The sequence below is a fragment of the Dendrobates tinctorius genome, unplaced genomic scaffold (assembly GCF_039654945.1).
Source record: "Dendrobates tinctorius isolate UK_male_01 unplaced genomic scaffold, ASM3965494v1 ptg000036l, whole genome shotgun sequence".
Classification (NCBI taxonomy): Eukaryota; Metazoa; Chordata; class Amphibia; order Anura; family Dendrobatidae; genus Dendrobates; species Dendrobates tinctorius.
This window is the reverse complement of record NW_027361704.1, coordinates 9,393,692-9,415,876: the sequence shown is the minus strand read 5'-3', so window position 1 is coordinate 9,415,876 and position 22,185 is coordinate 9,393,692. Positions and strand designations below refer to the sequence as shown.

General features: G+C 43.8%; 1 protein-coding gene across 1 annotated transcript in view; it reads right to left on the bottom strand.

The window, feature by feature from the left end:
* The window catches only part of HBEGF (heparin binding EGF like growth factor), a 204,165-nt gene that overhangs the window by 89,082 nt on the left and 92,898 nt on the right, over positions 1-22,185 (bottom strand). The window contains exon 3 of the mRNA XM_073573710.1: positions 4,709-4,874. Coding sequence (XP_073429811.1) covers positions 4,709-4,874 — 166 coding nt within the window. The remainder of the gene's footprint in view (positions 1-4,708; positions 4,875-22,185) is intronic.

Below are 22,185 nucleotides of genomic sequence, written 5' to 3'. Positions count from 1 at the left end.
AATCCCAGAACCACGCGGGGGGACCTAGTGAATGAACTGCAGAGAGCTGGGACCAATGTAACAAGGCCTACCATAAGTAACACACTACGCCACCATGGACTCAGATCCTGCAGTGCCAGACGTGTCCCACTGCTTAAGCCTGTACATGTCCGGGCCCGTCTGAAGTTTGCTAGAGAGCATTTGGATGATCCAGAGGAGTTTTGGGAGAATGTCCTATGGTCTGATGAAACCAAACTGGAACTGTTTGGTAGAAACACAACTTGTCGTGTTTGGAGGAAAAAGAATACTGAGTTGCATCAAACACCATACCTACTGTAAAGCATGGTGGTGGAAACATCATGCTTTGGGGCTGTTTCTCTGCAAAGGGGCCAGGACGACTGATCCGGGTACATGAAAGAATGAATGGGGCCATGTATCGTGAGAGTTTGAGTGCAAACCTCCTTCCATCAGCAAGGGCATTGAAGATGAAACGTGGCTGGGTCTTTCAACATGACAATGATCCAAAGCACACCGCCAGGGCAACAAAGGAGTGGCTTTGTAAGAAGCATTTCAAGGTCCTGGAGTGGCCTAGCCAGTCTCCAGATCTCAACCCTATAGAAAACCTTTGGAGGGAGTTGAAAGTCCGTGTTGCCAAGCGAAAAGCCAAAAACATCACTGCTCTAGAGGAGATCTGCATGGAGGAATGGGCCAACATACCAACAACAGTGTGTGGCAACCTTGTGAAGACTTACAGAAAACGTTTGACCTCTGTCATTGCCAACAAAGGATATATCACAAAGTATTGAGATGAAATTTTGTTTCTGACCAAATACTTATTTTCCACCATAATATGCAAATAAAATGAAAAAAAAACAGACAATGTGATTTTCTGGATTTTTTTTTCTCAGTTTGTCTCCCATAGTTGAGGTCTACCTATGATGTAAATTACAGACGCCTCTCATCTTTTTAAGTGGTGGAACTTGCACTATTGCTGACTGACTAAATACTTTTTTCCCCCACTGTATAATGGCCCCCACAGCACCCCACACAGTATGTCCACCACAGTCTCTCATATAATGTCCCCCACAGCACCACATATGATCTCCCTCACATCTCCACATATGATGCCCCTAATACAATGTCCTCCACAGCTCCTCATATAATGTACCCCCATCCCTCATATCATGCCCCCCATTTAATGGCCAAATAACATAAGAAAAATAAAAAAAAATGCTTATTTTTGCCTAATCCAGGCTTCCTGTACACCATGGCCATTAGCTCCTCTCTTATCTTGCTGGGTAGAAGGGCAAAATTGGTAATTGTAATAATACAGTGCTATATAAAATGATGACTGCAATATAGTAAGAGGATAAAAATTTTGATGGAAGTGCTTCTTAAATTATTTTTATTTTTTAAATATAATGATAGATGGTATCACCGCGTCAAAAAAAGTATGATTTATCAAAATACAAAATTAACTGTGAAGAATATTTGAGATATAATTTCATGTCAATCATTTGTATCCTATTTGGCATTGGATTACAAAACAAACCTTCATTTGTGCAGCTGTAAAAGGACACCTAGCTCAGCGGGGATCAAGCCTCAAAAGGCTGACTGTGACAGATCTCCCACCTTGAGCCAGCTAAGCTCAGCATGTTATGACTTTATTTCTTAAAGGGAACTTTGTTTTTTTGGCTATTAAACTGGTCCCAGTGTGCAGTTAGTGATGTAATGTGCATAACTAACATGTTTTTGTCAAAGAAAATCTCCAAGTATTACGGTAGGTTTAAATATGCAAATTGTCTCTTCAGAGAGGAAGAGGACTAGAACTCTAGTGCCACCTATTGGAAGTAGCAATCCTAAACGTCAATGTTGAGCCTTTAACAAGCATTGTTACATGTCTTAGGATAAAAGCCAAGCCAGAATCTCAATTTGCAGACACTGTGTTTCGGGGTACTGCCCCTCGTCAGTGCAAAGTGTGAGATCTGGTTTGGCTGTGAGAGAGGCGTCTGACCGATATCCAAGAAGTATCATTTCTCCTTGCGGAGAACCCTTTATATCATTCATTGCATTTGACTGACTAGCCCAAAGTCACGGCAATCAGGTATCAAATCTTGCGTGTGTGCACTGCCGATCTGCTCCCCAGGCATGTGCACTGACTCTGGGAGTACAGCCCCAGCTTCATGTCGGATGTGCGCATGCGCCGGAGCCATGCTGAATCAGTATCTACATGCGCTATATATGTGTTGTGAGCTCATCTGTTCATTCACCTTTTGTGTCCAAGGATCTCTCTCTTCTGGTGAAGGAAGGTAGTGAGGCTGATTTGGATGAAAGAAACCAAACACCTGATCAGGTGGATTGTGACTGGGCAACGGGAACTTCAGACTGGATATAAGGCAGCCGACGCCCTTCTGAGTGGCTGGTGATTTCTCTTCTGGATTCTTGGAGACCAGTCTGATTCCTGCTTCCCAAAGATAAGTTTTTGCTCTGCTATTGAACTTATTAGTTTTGGTTTTGTTTTCCTTGTTTTCTGAGTTCAGCCATCCCCGGCTGGGGGTGTGCTGGATTCTTTTTCCTTGATCAGTGTTCTCTTTTGCTCTGCTTTCAGAATATTCTGAGTGCTGATATAGGGTTTGAAGTCTAGTGACTTCAGGGTCCTTTTTGCTTATCAGTTGTGTTGGTAATATTTTTAGCAGGGTTTTCTCGGATTGCGGACAGCAGCTTTTCTGTCCTGTCCTTTTTAGTTAGCTTGGGCCCCATCGTTTGCTCAACCTATCTTTCTATCTGTGTTAGTGTTTTCATCTTGCTTCACCGTCATTATATGTTGGGGGCTGCCTATTGCTTTCGGGTCTGTTCTGGGGCAGTCAGTTTTTCCCTTTTCTCTCTTTAGGCTTATGTAGATCTCCGGCTGTGACGAGGTGTCTAGGAACACTCCACGGCTACTGCTAGTTGTGTGATAGGATTAGGGGTCTGCAATCCGCTAGTTTCCAACCTCTCTGATTTTCTGGGCTGAGCTTGTGTTTTGTTTTTTCCTCCTCGGTGACTCAATCATAACAATATGTCACTGTGTCCCCCTCTACTCTGTGGTCCGGCACATGCGCACATCTCACATGAAGCTGGGGCTGTATACCCAGAGTCAGTGTGCATGACAGGGGAGTGGATGGGCAGTGCGCACACGTAGTATTTGTTACGTGGTTGGCGTGACTTCGGGACAGTCACGACAATCAAATGCAATGCTGTGGGAGTGCCTAGTTTCAAAAGCACACTGACTGATCTGTGACTGAAAAGATAAAGTCACTATTCAAGTGACTGAAAGAAAAGGTATGTGAGGGAATCTTCTAATGATATAAAGTATTTTTTTAAATCTAATACTTGGAGATTGCCTTTGACAAAACATGTTAGTGATGCACCTTGCTTCACTAACAACACTGGGACCAGTTTAATAACCAAAAGCCAAAGATAGAGCCATAAGTAAGATCGCTTTACTGAAGCCTAAGTGCAGCTTGGGATACTTCGTACTGTATAATATGAATTACACGCATATAGTATTTTCAATGGTAAAATGTTAGCTTTGAAATATTTGAAGTTAAATGAAAAACACTCAAAATCACTAAAAGGTTAGTTCTGATGTTTGCATTAAAAGTTGTTCATTAATCAATAGATTTTGGAATAATTACTTCCACAATTGGATGTTTAACCCCTTTACCACCTTGGGTTTTTCTGTTTTTAAGTTTTCGTTTTTTGCTCACCTTCTTCCTTTCTCTGTCAATATGGACGTGTGAGAGCTTGTTTTTTGTGGGACGAGTTGTACTTCTGAATGCCACCATTCATTGTACCATATAATGTACTCGAAAAAAAAATTGTTTTTTTTATCACTAAATGCTAAAACTGACCTGCAATTATGATTCTCCAGGTCATTTTCAGTTCATAGACACCAAACATGTCTAGGTTATTTTTTATTTAAGTTGGGAAAAAAAATCCAAAGGGTTTTTTTTTTTTTTTAGTTTTCACTTGCTTTAATAGTCTCCATGAGAGACTAGAAGCTGCGAACATACGAATGCCTGTTCTACACGTAGCAGGACTTCTGCTATGTGTAGCTAAAATTATGACCTGCTATGAACGCCGGCCTGTAGATCCCGGGTTGTCATGCCAACCCATCAGCGACCTGCAGTCATGTGACACGGGTGCTGATAGGTTTGGGACATGCTTCTATGTTCAGACATTTAGAGCGGCATTTTTTAACATCTTAACAGCCACGGGTGGATGGTGATTTCACCCGCGGCTGTTAGGGGCACACGTCAGCTGAAAAACATCAACTGACATGTGCCGTAAAAGTTGTGGGCTCATCGCCGGAGCCTGCAGCAAACGGGGGGAGGCGACTTTAGACGTACCTATAAGTCTAAGGTCGGAAAGGGGTTAAACAATATTTTACTTCAATTAAAGAACCATTTGCAATTCCATGATGTCCTGTTTGTATACATTTTTCTCCCCTCCCCTGCTCCGAAGCTGTGATATGATCAGACCATGTCCCTGTACGGTCAGACACATCCATTACATAGTACACAGCAGGGGCACATTTATAAGATTATCTCAGCATAAAAAATTTTTATTTAAACACATCCAGTTGTGGAAGTTATTATTCCAAGATCTGTTGACTAAAATCAACTTTTGTTTGTAGGAAAACCCCTTTAAAATAAAAGTGCATTAAAATATTAAAATCAGTACATACACACAATAGGGTTCCTTTGTTACTTTAAGAATACGACAAGTTCCATGAATACAAAAGTCCTTGTATTTTCTTAGACATGGATCCCGCTTTCGTCCTTTGCCTTTCTTTCTTCCATTGTGAATATTCTCTTCTCCTTGCATATCTTTTGGCTTTGAAGAATACACAGCTAAATAAAAAAAATATGCATATCAAGATACACTGTAATATCAACAGCCCCTGTTACACAATAGATGGCTGTTCATTATTTACCATAGGTTACTCTCTCTATTTCCCCATCGTCAACAAACAAAAGCCTCCTCTGGGGTGGCTTATTTCAGGGAGAACATAAAGGATCAGCCATCCAAAATGCATCGTATGTCATTAAAAAAATAAATAAATCAACATCTGTTGGAGTAGAATCGCCTGTCAGTCAATATTGGCAGGTTCAGTTGACATTAGTTTAATGTGTATGAGGGCTATAAGTTATATGTAGATAAAAAAGCTTACATACAGTAATTACACCACAAAAGTTTTAGGCAGATGTGAAAAAAGCTACAACATAAGAATGCTTTCAGAAATAAGAGTGCTAATAGTTTGCTTTTGTTCAGTAAACAAAATGAAAAGTGTATGAACAAAAGAGAAATCTAAATCAAATCAATATTTGATGTGACCACCCTTTGCTTTAAGAACAGCAAATAATCAATTCTTCCAGGTACACTTGCTTACAATTTTTTTAAGGAACTTGGCAAGTAGTTGTTCTAAACATTCTGAAGAACAAAATTTCAGACAAGCTTTATGTTGAGGTCTGGGCTCTGTGAGAGCCATTTTATCATTCCAAAACTCCTTGTTCTTCTTTAAGTTGAAGAAAGGCCTTAAGGACATTGGCTGTACATTTGGGGTCATTATCCTCCTATAGAATAAATTTGGAGCCAACCAAACACCTCCCTGATGGTAATGTATGATGGATTCGTATTTGCTTGATTGAGGGAATTAAGAAATGCGTAATGTTGAGGACCACTGACACAGTAGTCAGCGACTGAAACTTAGTGCAGCAGATGAAAGACCCATTATGCTTACTTCCTTTTGAAATCAGAAGATGTCCAGCAGTGCCATCAGCTCAGAAATGGCAGCAACCAATGGGACCCAGTTACACACATCTAGTATTCGGAGAAGTCTGGCCAGAAATCTTCTTCCATGCGACTAAAGCAATACTTTCAATGTTGGAAACAGGGTAGACTGACTCAGTGTTGCACAAAAACATAGAAACTGGGGTGCATAGAAATGGAAACAGGTGCTCTGGACTGAAAAATGTTATATAGCTGACTTAGCACCATGCCGGATCGCTGCTCTGGGTCTCCGACGTGTCACTGCACTCACCCGCGCTGTGGTCGGTTCTTCCCTTCCCCATGCTCTGCATCCCCATGCTCTGGATGCTTCCAGCCGGGCCTCCAGCCATGGCCTTAGAGCATGTGCACGCGCTCCCGCCCTCTTAAAAGGACAGTGCATGTACTTGCTATTTCTTCCCCAGCCAATGGCTGTGGGGCATTATGCATATATTGCTTCCTCTTCACTGTTTTGCAGTTTAAGTTGTGTAAGGTTGTGTACCAGTCCTTGCTGCACTCTGGTGCACATCCTTCCTGCTTCAATATCCAGTCTGACCTTCTGGGTCCAGCTGCTGAGGGTCCGTTGGTCTGTCCTGGAATGGCACCTGGCATTCATCGGGAGCCAAGTCTAACCTTACCATCAGAGGCTCTAGTGAAAAGTCCACTGCTCACTTAGTCATGCTCCTCCAGGCTTTCCGTGGTCCGAGGCACAGTGGTTCCACAAATCACGTCCCTGAAACTGACTAACAGAAGACAGTTTGTTCACCGAAGGACTGGAGAGTGGAACAATAACTAGTGTCTGCAGACAACAGTGCAGCATGGTGGAGGTTTCGTCCATGGCTGTGGAGTCAGTAAGTCAAACCACAGAGTCTGACTGACTCCTCAATTTTCATGACTTCTGACTCAGAGCACTACCTCACTACTGAGTATGTACATAAAGTGCAGAACAGTTTTACCCTAACTAATAGCAGAGATCCTTAGATCAGGAACAGAACAGACATTTATAGGTCATTTTTTAACTTTCCCAAATTATTATGAAAACATTTACAGCACGTCTTGTACTGAACTGAATTTATCATATATATTAGGAGATGGTCCATTTTATAGAGACTGCAACTTAGACTCCACCAAAATGGACATAACTCCACAGCCCTGGTTCCATGTATGTTTGGGGTGCATATCAGCAAATGGAGCAAGTCGTTTGGTCAAAAATAATGGGATCTTCACTGCAGAGAAATACAAACACATACTTATCCATCATACAATACTATCAAAAAGATGAATTCTATCCAAATGTATTTTGCAGAACAAGAGCCCCAAAAATACAGTCAGTTAAATTAAGAACTATCTTAAAACATAAAAAGGAACAAATAGTCAAGGGAGTGATGATATGGCCTCCTCACAGCCCAAATGTCAACATCATCGAGTTTTTGTAGGATTTCATGAAGAGACAGAAGGATTTTTACAACCCTACATCCACAGATTTGTAGCTAGTTCTCCAAGGTGTTTGGAACAACCTCCATGCAAAGTTCCTTCAAAAACTGAAAGTATACCCAGAAATTATGCGGTTTTAAATGCAAAGGGTGGTGACACCAAATACTGATTTGATTTAAATTTATTTTTGTTCATTCATTTTGCATATGTAAATTAATAAAAATAAATTAACACATTTTTTAAAGCACTTATACTTTACAGGTTCTTTTAGGTAGGTGGAGTAAAATGCTGAAAAGTATTAATATATAGATATAAAGGATCCATCCATAGGCTAATTTTCATGGAGACAAACACTTCCAGACAACAGTTGACAAGACATATGAAAACTATTATCTTAGCTATACAGTATAACCAGATTTTTTCTTTACACCACTCTCATTCACACTGAAAAGCTAATTGATTATCGATCTAGTAAAAAAGGTGCAAGAAGTTTTTAGGTGTCAGATGATTGAAGAGGTTTTCGATATGCCACCTGGTCAGCTCCTGCATGATCCAGCCACATTATGTGTGGCAGATACAGAGCACAAGGCTTTAACCAGTGAACAGTTCCTACAGGACTTGGTGTTCTCTACAGTGTCAATTCTTTGGCGTCGCCCCCAGTCTTTTCTGCCAGCACTGAACGTATCCTCCGCGTTTTCATGACTCCAGAAGTTGACTGGAGGTAGGCAGCAGTAACCCTATGTACAGGGGCATGTAATACTTTGGGCACCCCTGGTCAAAATCACTGTTATTGTGAACAGTTAAGCAAGTTGAAGATAAAATGATCTCTAAAGGCCCCGTTACATTTAGCAATGCACCAGCGATCCCGACCACGATATGACCCGGTCAGGATCGCTGGTGCATCGCTAAATGGTCACTAGTGAGCTGCCAAACAGGCAGATCTCACTAGCGATGCAGCAGCGGTCGGCAGTCGTACTCACCTGTCAGACGCAGTGTGACCGTCTTCCGCCTGTGTCCATGGCTCGCTCGTCGGCGCAAGCAGGAAGCCGACAACGAGAAATGGACCAGGCCGATCTCGCGAGATCAGCAACAACCAGCGGGGGAGCCGGTCGGAGGTGCTAGTGATATCGCTAGTGATATCGCTGCTGTGTCACAAAATCGGTGACACTTTAGCGTGTAAAGGGCCCTTTAGAGTGCTAAAGTTAAAGATGACACATTTCTTTTGTACATTAGGTAAAAAAAAAAATTGCAAAAGTTTGGGCACCTTGCATGGTTATTACCTAGTAGCAACCCCTTTTGCATGTATCACAGTTTGTAAACAAATTTTGTAGCCAACAATTCTTGTTTGAGGGTTTTCATCCATTCTTCCTTGGAAAATTCTTCCAGTTCTGTGAGATTCATGGGTCATCTTGCATGCACTGCTATTTGTTAAGGTCTAGACACAGATTTTCAATGATGGTTCAGATCAGGGGACTGCGGGCCACTACAAAATCTTCAGCTTGTGCCTTTTGAGGTAGTCTACTGTGTATTTTGACATCTGTTTAGGATCATTATTCATTTGAAGAAGCTATCCTCTTTTCAACTTCAGCTTTTTTTTTTTTTCTTTTTACGGATGTTATGTTTACATCAAGAATTTGTTGAAATTTCATTGAATACATTCTTCCCTCTACCCGGGAAATGTTCCCCATGTCATTGGCTGCAACACAACCCCAAGGCATGATTTATCCACCCCCATGCTTAATGGTTGGCGAGATATTCTTTTCCTGAAATTCTTAGCCCTTTTTTCTGCACACATACATTTGATCATTGTAGCCAAACAGTTCTATTTTAACCTCATCAGTCCACAGGACTTGTTTCCAAAACGCATCAGGCTTACTTAGATGTTCTTTTACATACTTCTGATGCTGAATTTTATGGTGAGGATGCTGGAGAGGTTTTAAGTCATCTTATCACTTGTACCACACAGTAAACCATGCAAAAATAAATATAAGAACTATACTTTTACTGTTAGCTATCTGTTCATTCTGCCTCCCAAAAACTGCAATAAGGCTCAGGTCACATTTATCTTGTACTCTCTGCTGAGCGCTGTGAGAATCATGTGGGAATAGTGGATGAGGGCAGGTATATCTCGCCCAGATTCCTTTCCTATGTGGCCTAGTCTGGTCAGTATCGCACCTGCTTGCTAATGAATAATGGGAGGTGGATATAAAAGGATGCCAGGTGGTTGTGTGAGTGTCTCAGCCTGGGAACACAGAGAGCCTGTCTGTGTGAGAGACACACGTGAGTAAGAGCAGTGCCCACTGCAACTGTGGTTTGGCTGGAAGGGAGAAGCCCACCAGTTGGTAGTTAGGTTGTACTTTGTTTAGTTAGTGCCGGACAGGCAAGGGTTTGTTTTATGTTTTATTTCTTTATGCATTGCTTTCACCATTAATAAACCTGACCCAGTGTCAGTTATACCCGAATCCCAGCTCTGCGCCTGAGTTTCATGCTGAACGCACGTGACCTTTGACCCCAGCAAAGGCGATCCCGGAGTGTTTTATCACATTGTGGTGGAGAACGCGGGCATCACGTTGCAAGCATGAGCATGGAGGACGTGGTGAAAGCGCTGGTACAGTCCACCGCCGTCCAGCAAGAAGCTAATCGGGTGATGATGGCTCAGCTGAAGGAGTTGGTGGACATGACAGTTACCGATCGTTCGCTTCTCCAGCAGGTGGCGCAGCGCTTGGCAAGCTTACCTGAGGTTAACCTGGAAGCCGAGTCGAGAGTGATTCACGTGAGTCGGTACTGGCAGAAGATGACGACCGAAGATGACGTCGAGGCATACCTGACCACGTTTGAACGGACGGCGTTGCGAGAAAAATGGCGGAAGGCAAGATGGGCCGGCCTGATCGCCCCGTTTCCTTCCGGTGAGGCCCAAAAGGCTTATTATGACTTAGAGCCAGAAGCTGCGCAGGACTTTGACAAACTGAAAGCCGAGATCTTGGCCCGGCTGGGAGTGACGACCGCTGTTCGTGCACAGAGAGTGCATCAATGGACTTATCAGCCGGATAAACCACCGCGGTCACAGATGTTCGACCTGATCCACGTGACGAAGAAGTGGCTACAACCCGAGGTGCTGACAGCGCCAGAGATAATCCAGAGAGTCATCATGGACAAGTACCTGAGAGCTCTACCGCCAGCCCTGAGGAAGTGGGTAAGCCATGGAAATCCTACGACGGCAGATCCACTGGTGGATCTGGTTGAGCGTTACTCCGTGGCGGAAGGACTCCGAGACAACGCTACCCCACCTCGTTCTTCATCATCTCCACGTGGAACCGGTAAGACTGTTCCAGGGAGTAGGCGAGATGGAAAAATCCCTAAGACAGTGGGGGAGGAAAACGGGACTGCCCGCACTGCGAGGCCGAGAGTAACGAACTATGGTCTAAGCAAGGGGCCCGTTAGGTGTTTCCGCTGCCAAGAGATGGGACATATTGCTGCGAACTGTCCGGTCACTACTGAACCCATGCAGTGCGACGTCACAGACTCTAAAAACCGCATGTCTATGGTTGCACGGGTAGTGAGTGTGAATGCCGGTCAAAAGGATGTGGAAAAACACTTGTGTGATTTAACTGTTGATGGCAAAAATGTGGTGGCATTGTTAGACTCGGGAAGTGTGGTGACTCTGGTGAAGGCCAGTCTGGTGTCAGCCCCGACTGGACCATCAGACAAATTTTCTGTAACGTGTGTGCATGGAGACACCTGTTCGTACCTCACCACGGTCATATGCATTACAACTTCCTATGGGTCTGTGCAACATAAAGTGGGACTCGTCCCGGCGTTATTGCATGATGTTATCCTGGGCCGGGATTTTCCCCACTTCTGGCAATTGTGGGAGAATCAGTTGATGCCCTCGGGTAATAGTGTACATGATTCTTCTCCCAGGGCGCGTGTGGGTCCCGAACCCCGGGAAGAGGTCTCCCCGGAAGACTCGGGGGAAGAGTCTGCGGGAAATTACCTGCAGTTCCCGTTTTCAGTCATGGCGGGTGATACGGAGGAGACCGGGGAAGAGGAGGAGGCCGACAGCCGTCCACCTCCCCGTTTGCCGGATTTATAAGTTCAGAAAGATGACTTCCAAAGCGAGCAAATAAAGGATCCTACCCTTTCTCAGGCTAGGACAAATGTAAAAGTGATAACTGGGGTACCCGTAGAACCTGGCTCTAGGCTGGCATATCCTTACATGGTTCTGGAGAATGATTTACTCTATCAGATAGAGAAAAAGGGGGAAGATACGGTGCAACTATTAGTCGTGCCAAAACCCTACCTGCGGCAGATGCTGGACCTGGCCCACGGACATGTGATGGGAGGTCACCTGGGAGTCCAGAAAACCACCGAAAGGATATTACACTGTTTTGTTTGGCCAGGCATGCATCACGATATCCGTGTATATTGTGAGTCTTGTCCTGACTGCCAAGCCTCTGCACCTAAGCCCCGGTTCTGTAGCCCTTTGGTACCCCTACCTATTATTGAAGTCCCGTTTGAGAGGATTGGGATGGATTTAGTTGGGCCCCTTCCACGGTCTGCACGTGGACACCAACATATCCTGGTCATCTTGGATTGTGCCACTCGTTACCCAGAGGCCATTCCTTTGCGTAACACGGCCACCAAGACGATTGCCAAGGAACTGGTGCATGTGTTTAGTCGGGTCGGTATACCAAAACAGATACTCACCGACCAGGGGACCCCCTTTATGTCCAGGGTAATGAAGGAGCTCTGCCGATTGTTACAAATCGAACCGTTACGCACATCCGTGTATCACCCTCAAACAGACGGGTTGGTCGAACGGTTCAATAAAACTCTGAAGCAGATGCTGAGAAAGGTGATAGACAAGGATGGGAAGAACTGGGACTATTTACTTCCGTATTTGCTTTTTGCCATCAGGGAAGTACCCCAGTCTTCCACGGGGTTCTCGCCTTTCGAGTTATTGTACCCCCGACGTCCTCGCGGACTGTTAGACGTTGCAAAAGAAACCTGGGAGGGTCAGGTCACTCCGTTTAAAACAGTGATAGATCACGTCACACAAATGCAGGACCGTATTGCGGCTGTTATGCCTATCGTCAAAGAGCACATGATACAGGCTCAAGGAGCCCAAAAAAGAATCTATGATAGGGGCGCCAAGATCCGTACGTTTGCACCCGGAGATAGGGTGTTGATCCTGGTGCCCACGGTGGACAGTAAGTTCCTGGCAAAGTGGCAGGGCCCCTTTGAGATTAAGGAAAGAGTTGGTGAAGTAAACTATAAAGTATACCAGGCAGGTAAACGGAAACCTGAACAGATTTATCATGTAAATCTGATAAAACCCTGGAAAGATCGGTCTGCCTTGTCAGCGGAGCTGGCCCGTCCTGTCTGCTCGCATACCGTACCGGAGGTACGGGTTGCAGAGACTCTCTCGGAGTGGCAAAAGACTGAGGTCAGGCAGTTTCTACTTCACAACCAAAAGTTTTTCTCAGAAAAACCCGGGCAGACTACGCTAATAAAACATGACATCGTAACGGAACCTGGTGTCACAGTTCACGTAAAGCCCTACCGAATCCCGGAAGCGCGCCGTGAAGCCGTTTCCCGAGAAGTGAAGGCAATGTTACAGTTAGGTGTCATTGAGGAATCGCACAGTGCTTGGTCCAGCCCGATTGTGCTAATTCCTAAACCGGACGGCACCATCCGGTTCTGCAATGACTTCAGGAAACTGAATGCGGTCTCAAAATTTGATGCCTACCCCATGCCCCGGGTCGACGAGTTGATAGATCGGTTAGGAAAAGCCCGGTATATTACGACCCTAGACCTAACAAAGGGGTATTGGCAGATCCCTCTGATGGAGGCTGCCATAGAAAAGACAGCATTTGCTACCCCAGAAGGTCTATTTCAGTATGTGTATATGCCGTTTGGTCTGCACGGAGCACCGGCGACCTTCCAGAGACTGATGGATCGAGTCCTGAGGCCACATAGGCAGTATGCTTCGGCCTATTTGGACGACATTGTCATTTACAGCTTGGACTGGGAGACTCATCTCCAGAAAGTACAAGCTGTGATTGACGACCTGTGGGAGGCAGGTCTAACCGCGAACCCCAAGAAATGTCACATCGGGCTAGAAGAAGCCCGGTATTTGGGGTATGTAATTGGGAGGGGTGTTGTTAAACCCCAGGTTGATAAGATTCAGGCGGTTCAGGACTGGCCACAACCTGTCAACAAGAAGCAGGTGCAAGCCTTCCTGGGGATCGCCGGTTATTATCGCCGGTTCATACCCAATTTTGCAGCCATCGCTACCCCCCTGACGGATCTTACAAAAGGGAAAGACTCCGTCATGATTAAATGGAGTTTAGCGGCTGAAGAAGCCTTCCATAGCCTAAAACGGGCACTTTGCTCTCAGCCCGTACTGGTGACTCCGGACTTCCGCAGTGAGTTTGTGGTACAAACGGATGCCTCTGATACCAGTATCAGGGCCGTACTCTCACAAGTGAGGGACGGAGTGGAACACCCAGTCCTCTATCTCAGCAGGAAGCTGAATAAACACGAGCAAAGGTATGCAGTCGTAGAAAAAGAGTGCCTCGCCATTAAGTGGGCTCTAGAGGCCCTCAAATATTACCTGGTGGGCCGAAAGTTCAGGCTGATCACGGACCATGCCCCTCTCAAGTGCACTTGAACAAGGAACGGAATAGCCGGGTGACCCGGTGGTTCCTTGCCCTGCAGACCTACACTTTTACGGTGGAGCACCGCCCAGGGGTACAGATGGGAAATGCAGATGCCCTGTCCCGAGTGCACTGTTTGGCGGGTGTCATTGCTCGACCGGAGTGGTCTGAGCAGAGGGGGGGGGATATGTGAGAATCATGTGGGAATAGTGGATGAGGGCAGGTATATCTCGCCCAGATTCCTTTCCTATGTGGCCTAGTCTGGTCAGTATCGCACCTGCTTGCTAATGAATAATGGGAGGTGGATATAAAAGGATGCCAGGTGGTTGTGTGAGTGTCTCAGCCTGGGAACACAGAGAGCCTGTCTGTGTGAGAGACACACGTGAGTGAGAGCAGTGCCCACTGCAACTGTGGTTTGGCTGGATGGGAGAAGCCCGCCAGTTGGTAGTTAGGTTGTACTTTGTTTAGTTAGTGCCGGACAGGCAAGGGTTTGTTTTATGTTTTATTTCTTTATGCATTGCTTTCACCATTAATAAACCTGACCCAGTGTCAGTTATACCCAAATCCCAGCTCTGCGCCTGAGTTTCATGCTGAACGCACGTGACCTTTGGCCCCAGCAAAGGCGATCCCGGAGTGTTTTATCACAGCGCTTATGTCGGAGTTTCTGTGTACATCCCAAAAAATAACCACTCACTATAATGAGGCAGATGGGCTCACCACCGAAGCCCACATCAAAGAGAAGGAGTCTGATATCGGCGTACTATTACGCCCGACGTTGGAAAGAGGTTAAGGTCTGAAAGCTTGGTCCAAGTTATCTGCGCACACTAATGTTCAAGGGTGCCAAAACTTTTCTATTGGCCCATTTTCCTTTTTGTAATTTTCAAAATCTAAAAAAAATGACAATTTATTTTTGCCTAAAATACAAAGGAAATGTGCCATCTTTAACCCCTTTACCCCCGAGGGTGGTTTGCAGGTTAATGACCAAGCCAGTTTTTACAATTCTGACCAATGTCCCTTTATGAGGTAATAACTCAAACACCTCAACGGATCCCGGTGATTCTGAGGCTGTTTTTCACAACATATTGTACTTCATGATAGTGGTAAAATTTATTTGCTATGACTTGTGTTTATTTGTGAAAAAAATGGAAATTTGGCAAAAAAAATTAAAATTTTGCAATTTTTACAACTTTGAATTTTCATGCCCTTAAATCACAGAGATATGTCACACAAAATACTTAATAAGTAACATTTCCCACATGTCTACTTTACATCAGCACAATTTTGGAAACCAAAATAGTTTTTTCTTAGAAAGTTATAAGGTTTAAAAGTAGACCAACAATTTCTGATTTTTTCAATAAAATTTTGTTTAGGGACCACATCTCATTTGAAGTCACTTTGAGGGGGCTATATGTTAGAAGATACCCAAAAGTGACACCATTTTAAAAACTGCACCCCTCAAAGTGCTGAAACCACGTTCAAGAAGTTTGTTAACCCTTCAGGTGCTTCACAGGAATTTTTGGAATGGGATCCAATTTTTTTTATTTGGACAATGAATATCTCAATGAATTAATCTAGGGGTTCAGTGATCATATTAACACCATGGGTGTGTCACATAATTTTATACCATAGGAGCACTGAAGACAACATTTTTACCACCAAAATTTTGTTTTAGTCCCAGATATTACATTTTCACTCAAGTAGTGGGTAAAAATGGCACCAAAAATTGCCCCACAATTTCTTCGGACTGTGGCAATACCCCATATGTGGCTGTACAGTACTACTTAGCCATACGGAAAGACTCGGGAGGAACAGAGCGCTATTTGTCTCCTGGACCGCAGATTGTCCTGGAACAGTTCACAGACTCCATATACAGAACCCCTATTTGCTAGAAGAGCAGAACCCTCTCTCAAGTGGCCCCATTTTGGAAATTATACCCCTTGGGGAATTTATATACAGGTGTAGTGACGATTTTGACTCCATGGGTATCTTCCAGAAACAAGCAGCTATGAAAGTTGCCGAGTGAAAATTGCTATTTGCTGTTGTAGTGACTAGTACGCTGTATGACCCGTACGTTGAAGTCACAAGTACGTTGCAGTCACCAGTACGTTATACCCAACCCGTGCTTCTGGAGGCATGCACCCATAAGTTATGCGGGCTTTCATCGCTTCAGAAATGCCAAAACCTGGACGCAATATGTGGTTTAGGTACACTGTGGGGCTCAGGAGGGAGCATTTGGATTTTGGAGAGCAGAATTTGCTGAATTTCTTTTGGTGAGGAGCCATTTCGCTTTTCCAGAGCCTTTGTGCTACCAGTAACGTGGAAGCACCCTATATTTCCGTTAACAAATGACAGACCTGAGTGAAGGCTTGCTTTTTTGTGGATTGAGTTGAAGTTTTTATTGGGAACATTCACATAACGATTGAGATCTTACTTTGGGGTTTCCATCTAAATCTCTGAGCAACGTGATTCAGATGAAACCCCCGAGGGATCCATTCACAATAATGAGGCAGCAGAGTTACTCTAGATTCCGTCTGGCCTCTGTTCAGTGGGGTCTTTATTTTCAGAAGTGCACAAAACTGTGGCCGACGGCACTTTTATGCAATCATAAAAAGACAGATACCGCTTGATCACAGGTTAGATGGCATCCACAGTGCCTCCATCTGCCACATTATAGGGAATTTTCTGCTGGGGGTTCTGTCTGATTCACGTATTTCAGAGATTTACCCCAGTGTAAGCGCTCAGTACAGAGCGCAGGATAAATGTGCTCCAAACCTTACTGCGATCTTTGGGAGGCAGAATGAAAAAAAATCAACAGCAGGTGAAGAATTGGTTTCATTTATTTTTTATGCAGTTCCTCGCGCAGTATAAGTGACTAGGCAACTTTATTCTTCGGGTCGATGCGATTACAGCAATACTAGATTTATATGGGGTTTTTTATGTTTGGCTGCTGTCACACATTAAAGGATGCTTTTTATTGCAAAAAAAAAAATTTTGAGAGCTCTAATTTTTCCATTTTTTGGCACACAGAGTTATGTGAGGTCTTGTTTTTTCAGCAAGAGTTGCCGTTTTTATTGATACCATTTTTGGGTACATGACATTTTTTTATCCTTTTTATTTCAATTTTTAGGAGGCAGAATGAACAAAAACCAGTAATTCATGATTTATTTTTTTTTTGGGGGGGGGGGTAGGGGGTGGTTTATGCTGTTCAGTGTGTGGTATAATTGATAAGGCAGCTTTATTCTTCGGGTCTGTACAGACTCATTTATTTAGTTTTTTATGTTTTGGAGCTTTAATTCAATAAAACTATTTTATTGAAAAAATAATTATTTTTGCATCCCTTTATTCTGAGAGCTATAACTTTTTTATTTTTTCACTGATGGAGTATGGCGGCTTGTTTTTTTGTGGTACAAGATGACGTTTCAGCAGTACCATGTTTATTTATATCCGCTTTTTTTTATTCCATTTTTTGCTTTGCCGTATGATGATAAAGCAATTTTTTCTGTTTTTTTATGGTGTTCACTAAAGGAGTAAACTAGTGGAATAGTTTTATAGGTTGGGTAATTGCGGAAGCGGCAATACCAAATATGTGTCTTTTATTGTTTGGTTTCTTTTCATTCAAATATTTAGAGATACAATATCTTTTAATTTTTTAAAAATATTTTTACAATTATTTAAAAAACATGTTTTACTTTCTTCTAACTTTTTTACTTTGTCCCACTATGGGACAATCATTTTTTGCAGACTGATCGCCTCAATAGCATGGAGATGCAGCAGCATTCCCATGCTGTAGATACTGTCAGCTCTGCACTGATAGACAAACTTGCTCAGCATGCACTTGGCATGATCAGCACGTTTTCTAGGTCTGGTGACCCGGATGTCGACGACATCGGGTCACCATGACAACGAACGGGACACCGCGTCACGCCATGTTGTGTCCGATCCAGAGTGGCTGTCAGCCCTCTGCCAGCACCCGGAATGCTGCAATCTCATTCGATCGCAGCATGTCGGCTGTTGAAGTGCTCCTGAGCCTGCTGTCAGAATCAGCTGACACCAGGCGGCGATCGTCTGCACCCCCCTTGTACGCGAGCGATCACGCAGACGTAATAATCTGTCCCTGGTCAAATAGTCCCAGGGCACAGGGATGGATTATTATGTCTGATGTTAGAAAGTGGTTAACTTTAGGCCTTTTAGAGATCATTTCATCTTCAACTTGCTTAACTATACACAATAAGTCATTTTGACGAGGGGTGCCCAAAATTTTACATGCCACTGAAACATGATGAGCAGACTGGAGCTGTAGTTGACTGTTCTGCAGAAGGTTCAATTGTAGCTGACTGCTTTCCAGAAGATAGCCTTATCACTGGTTGCAGTGATTGGGGTAGGAGGGTGAGTGGACATTAGAGACATGCCTGAACTCTTCCTGAGGCCGGAGTCACACTAGAGAGGAATACGGACGAGTGCTATGCGATAAAAACATCGCATAGCACTCGGACCGCTGTTAATCTATAGAGCAGTTCCCATCACAGTTTTTTTTCTCGGCCGTATTATACGTGCGAGTGAAATCACAGCATGCTGCGATTTGCACCGTATATCGGCCGAGTCTTGACTGCAAGTCTATGGGTGTGAGAAAAAAACGGACAACACACGGACCATGCGTGTGACTTGCAACAAATACACAAGCATTCTCCACGTGACAGAAAATTGAATCAGGCATTGTCAGGAAACTTTGGCATGCAAATTTCCCTGGCAACCTCTAGAAAAATCCAGGAAACACGCCTCCACTGAGTCCAGCATTATGACCACACACATTAACGTGGAGATGCTCATCATTCTGTGCAAGAGAGGCCAGAAATATGGGATCAACGGGACGCACACTATGCAGACCGGGCACGTAAGGAGGCAGCATGGAGAAGAATCTGCAAACAAATGTACCCCGACTTTGAGGAAAGACCTCGTGAGGCCCAGCAACAAATTAGTAAGTACAATCATTAAAAAGTACTATTAATAAAAGTAACACATGTGTTACCAAACGAACAGAAAATCATCATATGTGATGTTTTTTGTATAATATGAGGCCTATTTCACACTTTACACTTGCCAAGTAGCAGGCCACATTACAATGTATGAGAATAGACAAGGAGAAAAAATACAAACACACAAGATACTAATATAAAATGTAATAATCACATTAATATAAATAAAGATATAAATATATAAAAAAGTGTGATTGAACCAATCTCCCAAGAAAAGGATGGCAGACCATCCGGTGTGTATAAAGAGATTTACTCAAGGGTGGATAAAAAAGTGCCACAAGATAAGAGTAGAATGTGCAGCATGAATGATGATACAATGATGATACAATGATAAAGTAATAAAAATAATAATAATAACAAATGGCAAAATTTGTGAAAAAAATGCCTTTATTAAAATATATTGGCACAACAATTAAGTGCATTAAAATTATATATATATATAATCATAAAAAAGAAAAAATAATAATAAAATATAAAACCACATATGCGGTATACTTATGTATATTGGAAAACCCGTTCCATAACAAGAAAGTCTTAATTAATAATACAGGTAAAAAAGTGCATAATTATAGTGACACAGAAAAATAAATATACATTAATAGATGTGCCAAAAGTGCAGCTGTGCAAATAAGTAAAAAACGCCCTAAGGCGTGTGCTATTAAACCAAAAAAATACCTGTAAGCCAATGACCGCAATGTGGATAATATAATGACGCGCCCCGACGCGCGTTTCGGAAATAAAATCTCCTTCGTCAGGGGGATAGATACATTTTAATAAAGGCATTTTTTTCACAAATTTTGCCATTTGTTATTATTATTTTTATTACTTTATCATTGTATCATCATTGTATCATCATTCATGCTGCACATTCTACTCTTATCTTGTGGCACTTTTTTATCCACATTACAATGTAAACTAAATTTTGCAATACAAACACACTGAATGTTAAAACTTTTTTTGCGTTATGTTGCAGTCACTGATGTCACAAGATGGTGGAGCAGCTGCAGGAACCAGTACCAGCAGGAGCGACAGCAGCGGGCCAGGTGTGGAGATGCAGCTCCCACGAAAAGAAAGTATATCTACTTTGATTGTCTAAATTTTCTGGCTCCCGTTATGGATCGAAGACCGTAAGAGCATGCATGACGCCACATTTGATGCATGCTGTTACGGACAAATCTTAATACGTTTTTTTAATCTTCATTTTTTTATAAAAAAAACAGAACTGAGTCAAACCTTACGGAGAGGGAGTGAGCATCGGACTCCGAGGTCAATACAGATCCAGTGGGGGAAGTTGAAAAGTGGCTTGCCCATCTTCTGCACCTTTAAACGGCATCCAACCACCACCACCAGCTGCATCTGCACCACAGGAGGCAAATCCAGAGGAGGACAAGGGCAACAGTAGCAGCCCAACCTTGCCTCTGGATACCTCAACCCAGGCTGCTGCCATCACACGCCGTGGCCGGTGCAGGAGAGAGCTAACAACCACAGGCACCAGGAGGCAAGTGGACAATTGGGTGTTGGACTATTTGGCCAGGACTGTAAATGATGATGGGGAGGAAGCTTACGCCTGCAGTCTGGCACGGTACCTCTGTCCATTTGCACGGAGCAATACAGATCCTGATTGATGCCTGCACACCACCAAATAACCCAAACCCGGTATTTCCATTTTTGGAAAGGTGGCAATTGTCTAGTAGTAACCAACTGCAAATGCTGGGACCACCAGAAGTGCAGGCTCAATCAGTTTCTGAGCCACTTCCTCCCCGGATGCCTACACTTCAGCTACAGCGCGCCCCAACCCAACATTGGCCAACACAGGTCCAAATTTATGACCATACTGCACCTGCCCAATATGGCCACTTGATCAGACCCACTGTTGGAGGCTGGTCCCAACATGGGTATGGTCGACATAGCCATATTAGGGGGTATGAACCAATTGGGCACGCCACTACCCAGGAGTACCAATTTCAGTACCCAACTGCCCACTACTCTCCTCCACCAGAGGATCCTTCCATGGTACATCATCCTAGTTCAGCATCTGCCAACCCATAGGGTGAAATAGAGGTTGCACAACAACCAAGGCAAACCTCACAAGCTGCCCTCCCACCATCACCAACCCCAAACTACCATAACTTGTAGGTTAAAATATTCTTGGAAATTTGTTTTATTTTTATATTTAATATAGGCCAAGTTTTATAGGCCCAATATGCCACAATATGGCACAAATAGCGTATTTTTGTGAAAGTACTGAAATTTTTTGCATTTTATAAAGTTATATCAATATGAGTCTTTTGTGATGTTATGAACAGCTAGGTGATGTGTTGGTTTACCTATGTCAGACATTATTACGCAAACACAACACACTCTGCAAACATTAACATTACTTTATTTTTTACACCCAAAAACTCAAAAATCACAACATAGAAACTGCATTTCCTTGCCATGGAGTTTATCCCTCTGGTGAAACAAAATAATCTCCTGAGGGCTGACGACGTGGATGAATTACATGTGGATTATCCCTGCCATTATTTCCAATCGCAACTTCATCACCATCATAAGAGGAACAGTCATGGATTCTGGTGAAGTTGTGAAGCATCACACAGGCTTTAACCCCTTCCTGCCATCCGACGTACTATCCCGTCCACGGTACCTGGGCCCGTATGACCGGGGACGGGATAGTACGTCGGCACGATCAGCGGCGCCCACGTGGTGAGCGCCGCTGATCGCGGCCGGGTGTCAGCTGATTATCACAGCTGACACCCGGCACAATGTGTCAGGGGAGGTCACGGACCACCCCCGACACGTTAACCCCTTGCACACCGCGATCAAACACGATCGCGGTGTACCGGGGGTTAAAGGGAAGCATCGGCAGGGAGGGGGCTCCCTCCGTGCTTCCCTGAGCCCCCCACGGCAGCGCAATGTGCAGCGCTGCTGCGGGCGACTCCCTTCCTCCAGGCCCCCGAATCCAAGATGGCGACGGGGGCCTTCGGGGGCCTGCGGAAGCTGGCTTCCTCAGTGCCTGCAAAGCGCAGGCACGAGGAAGCCTTCTGCAGTGCCTGTGCCAGATCGCTGATCTGTCACAGTGATCTGTGATGTGACAGATCAGCGATCTGTCACAGGACAGTGATGTCCCACCTGGGACTATTTAATAAAGTAAAAAAAAAAATAAAAAAAAGTGTAAAAATAATTTAAAAAAAATCGCCAAATAAATTAGAAAAAAAAATAAAAAATTCCCCCAATAAATCCATTTTTTGGAAATAATAATAAAAAAA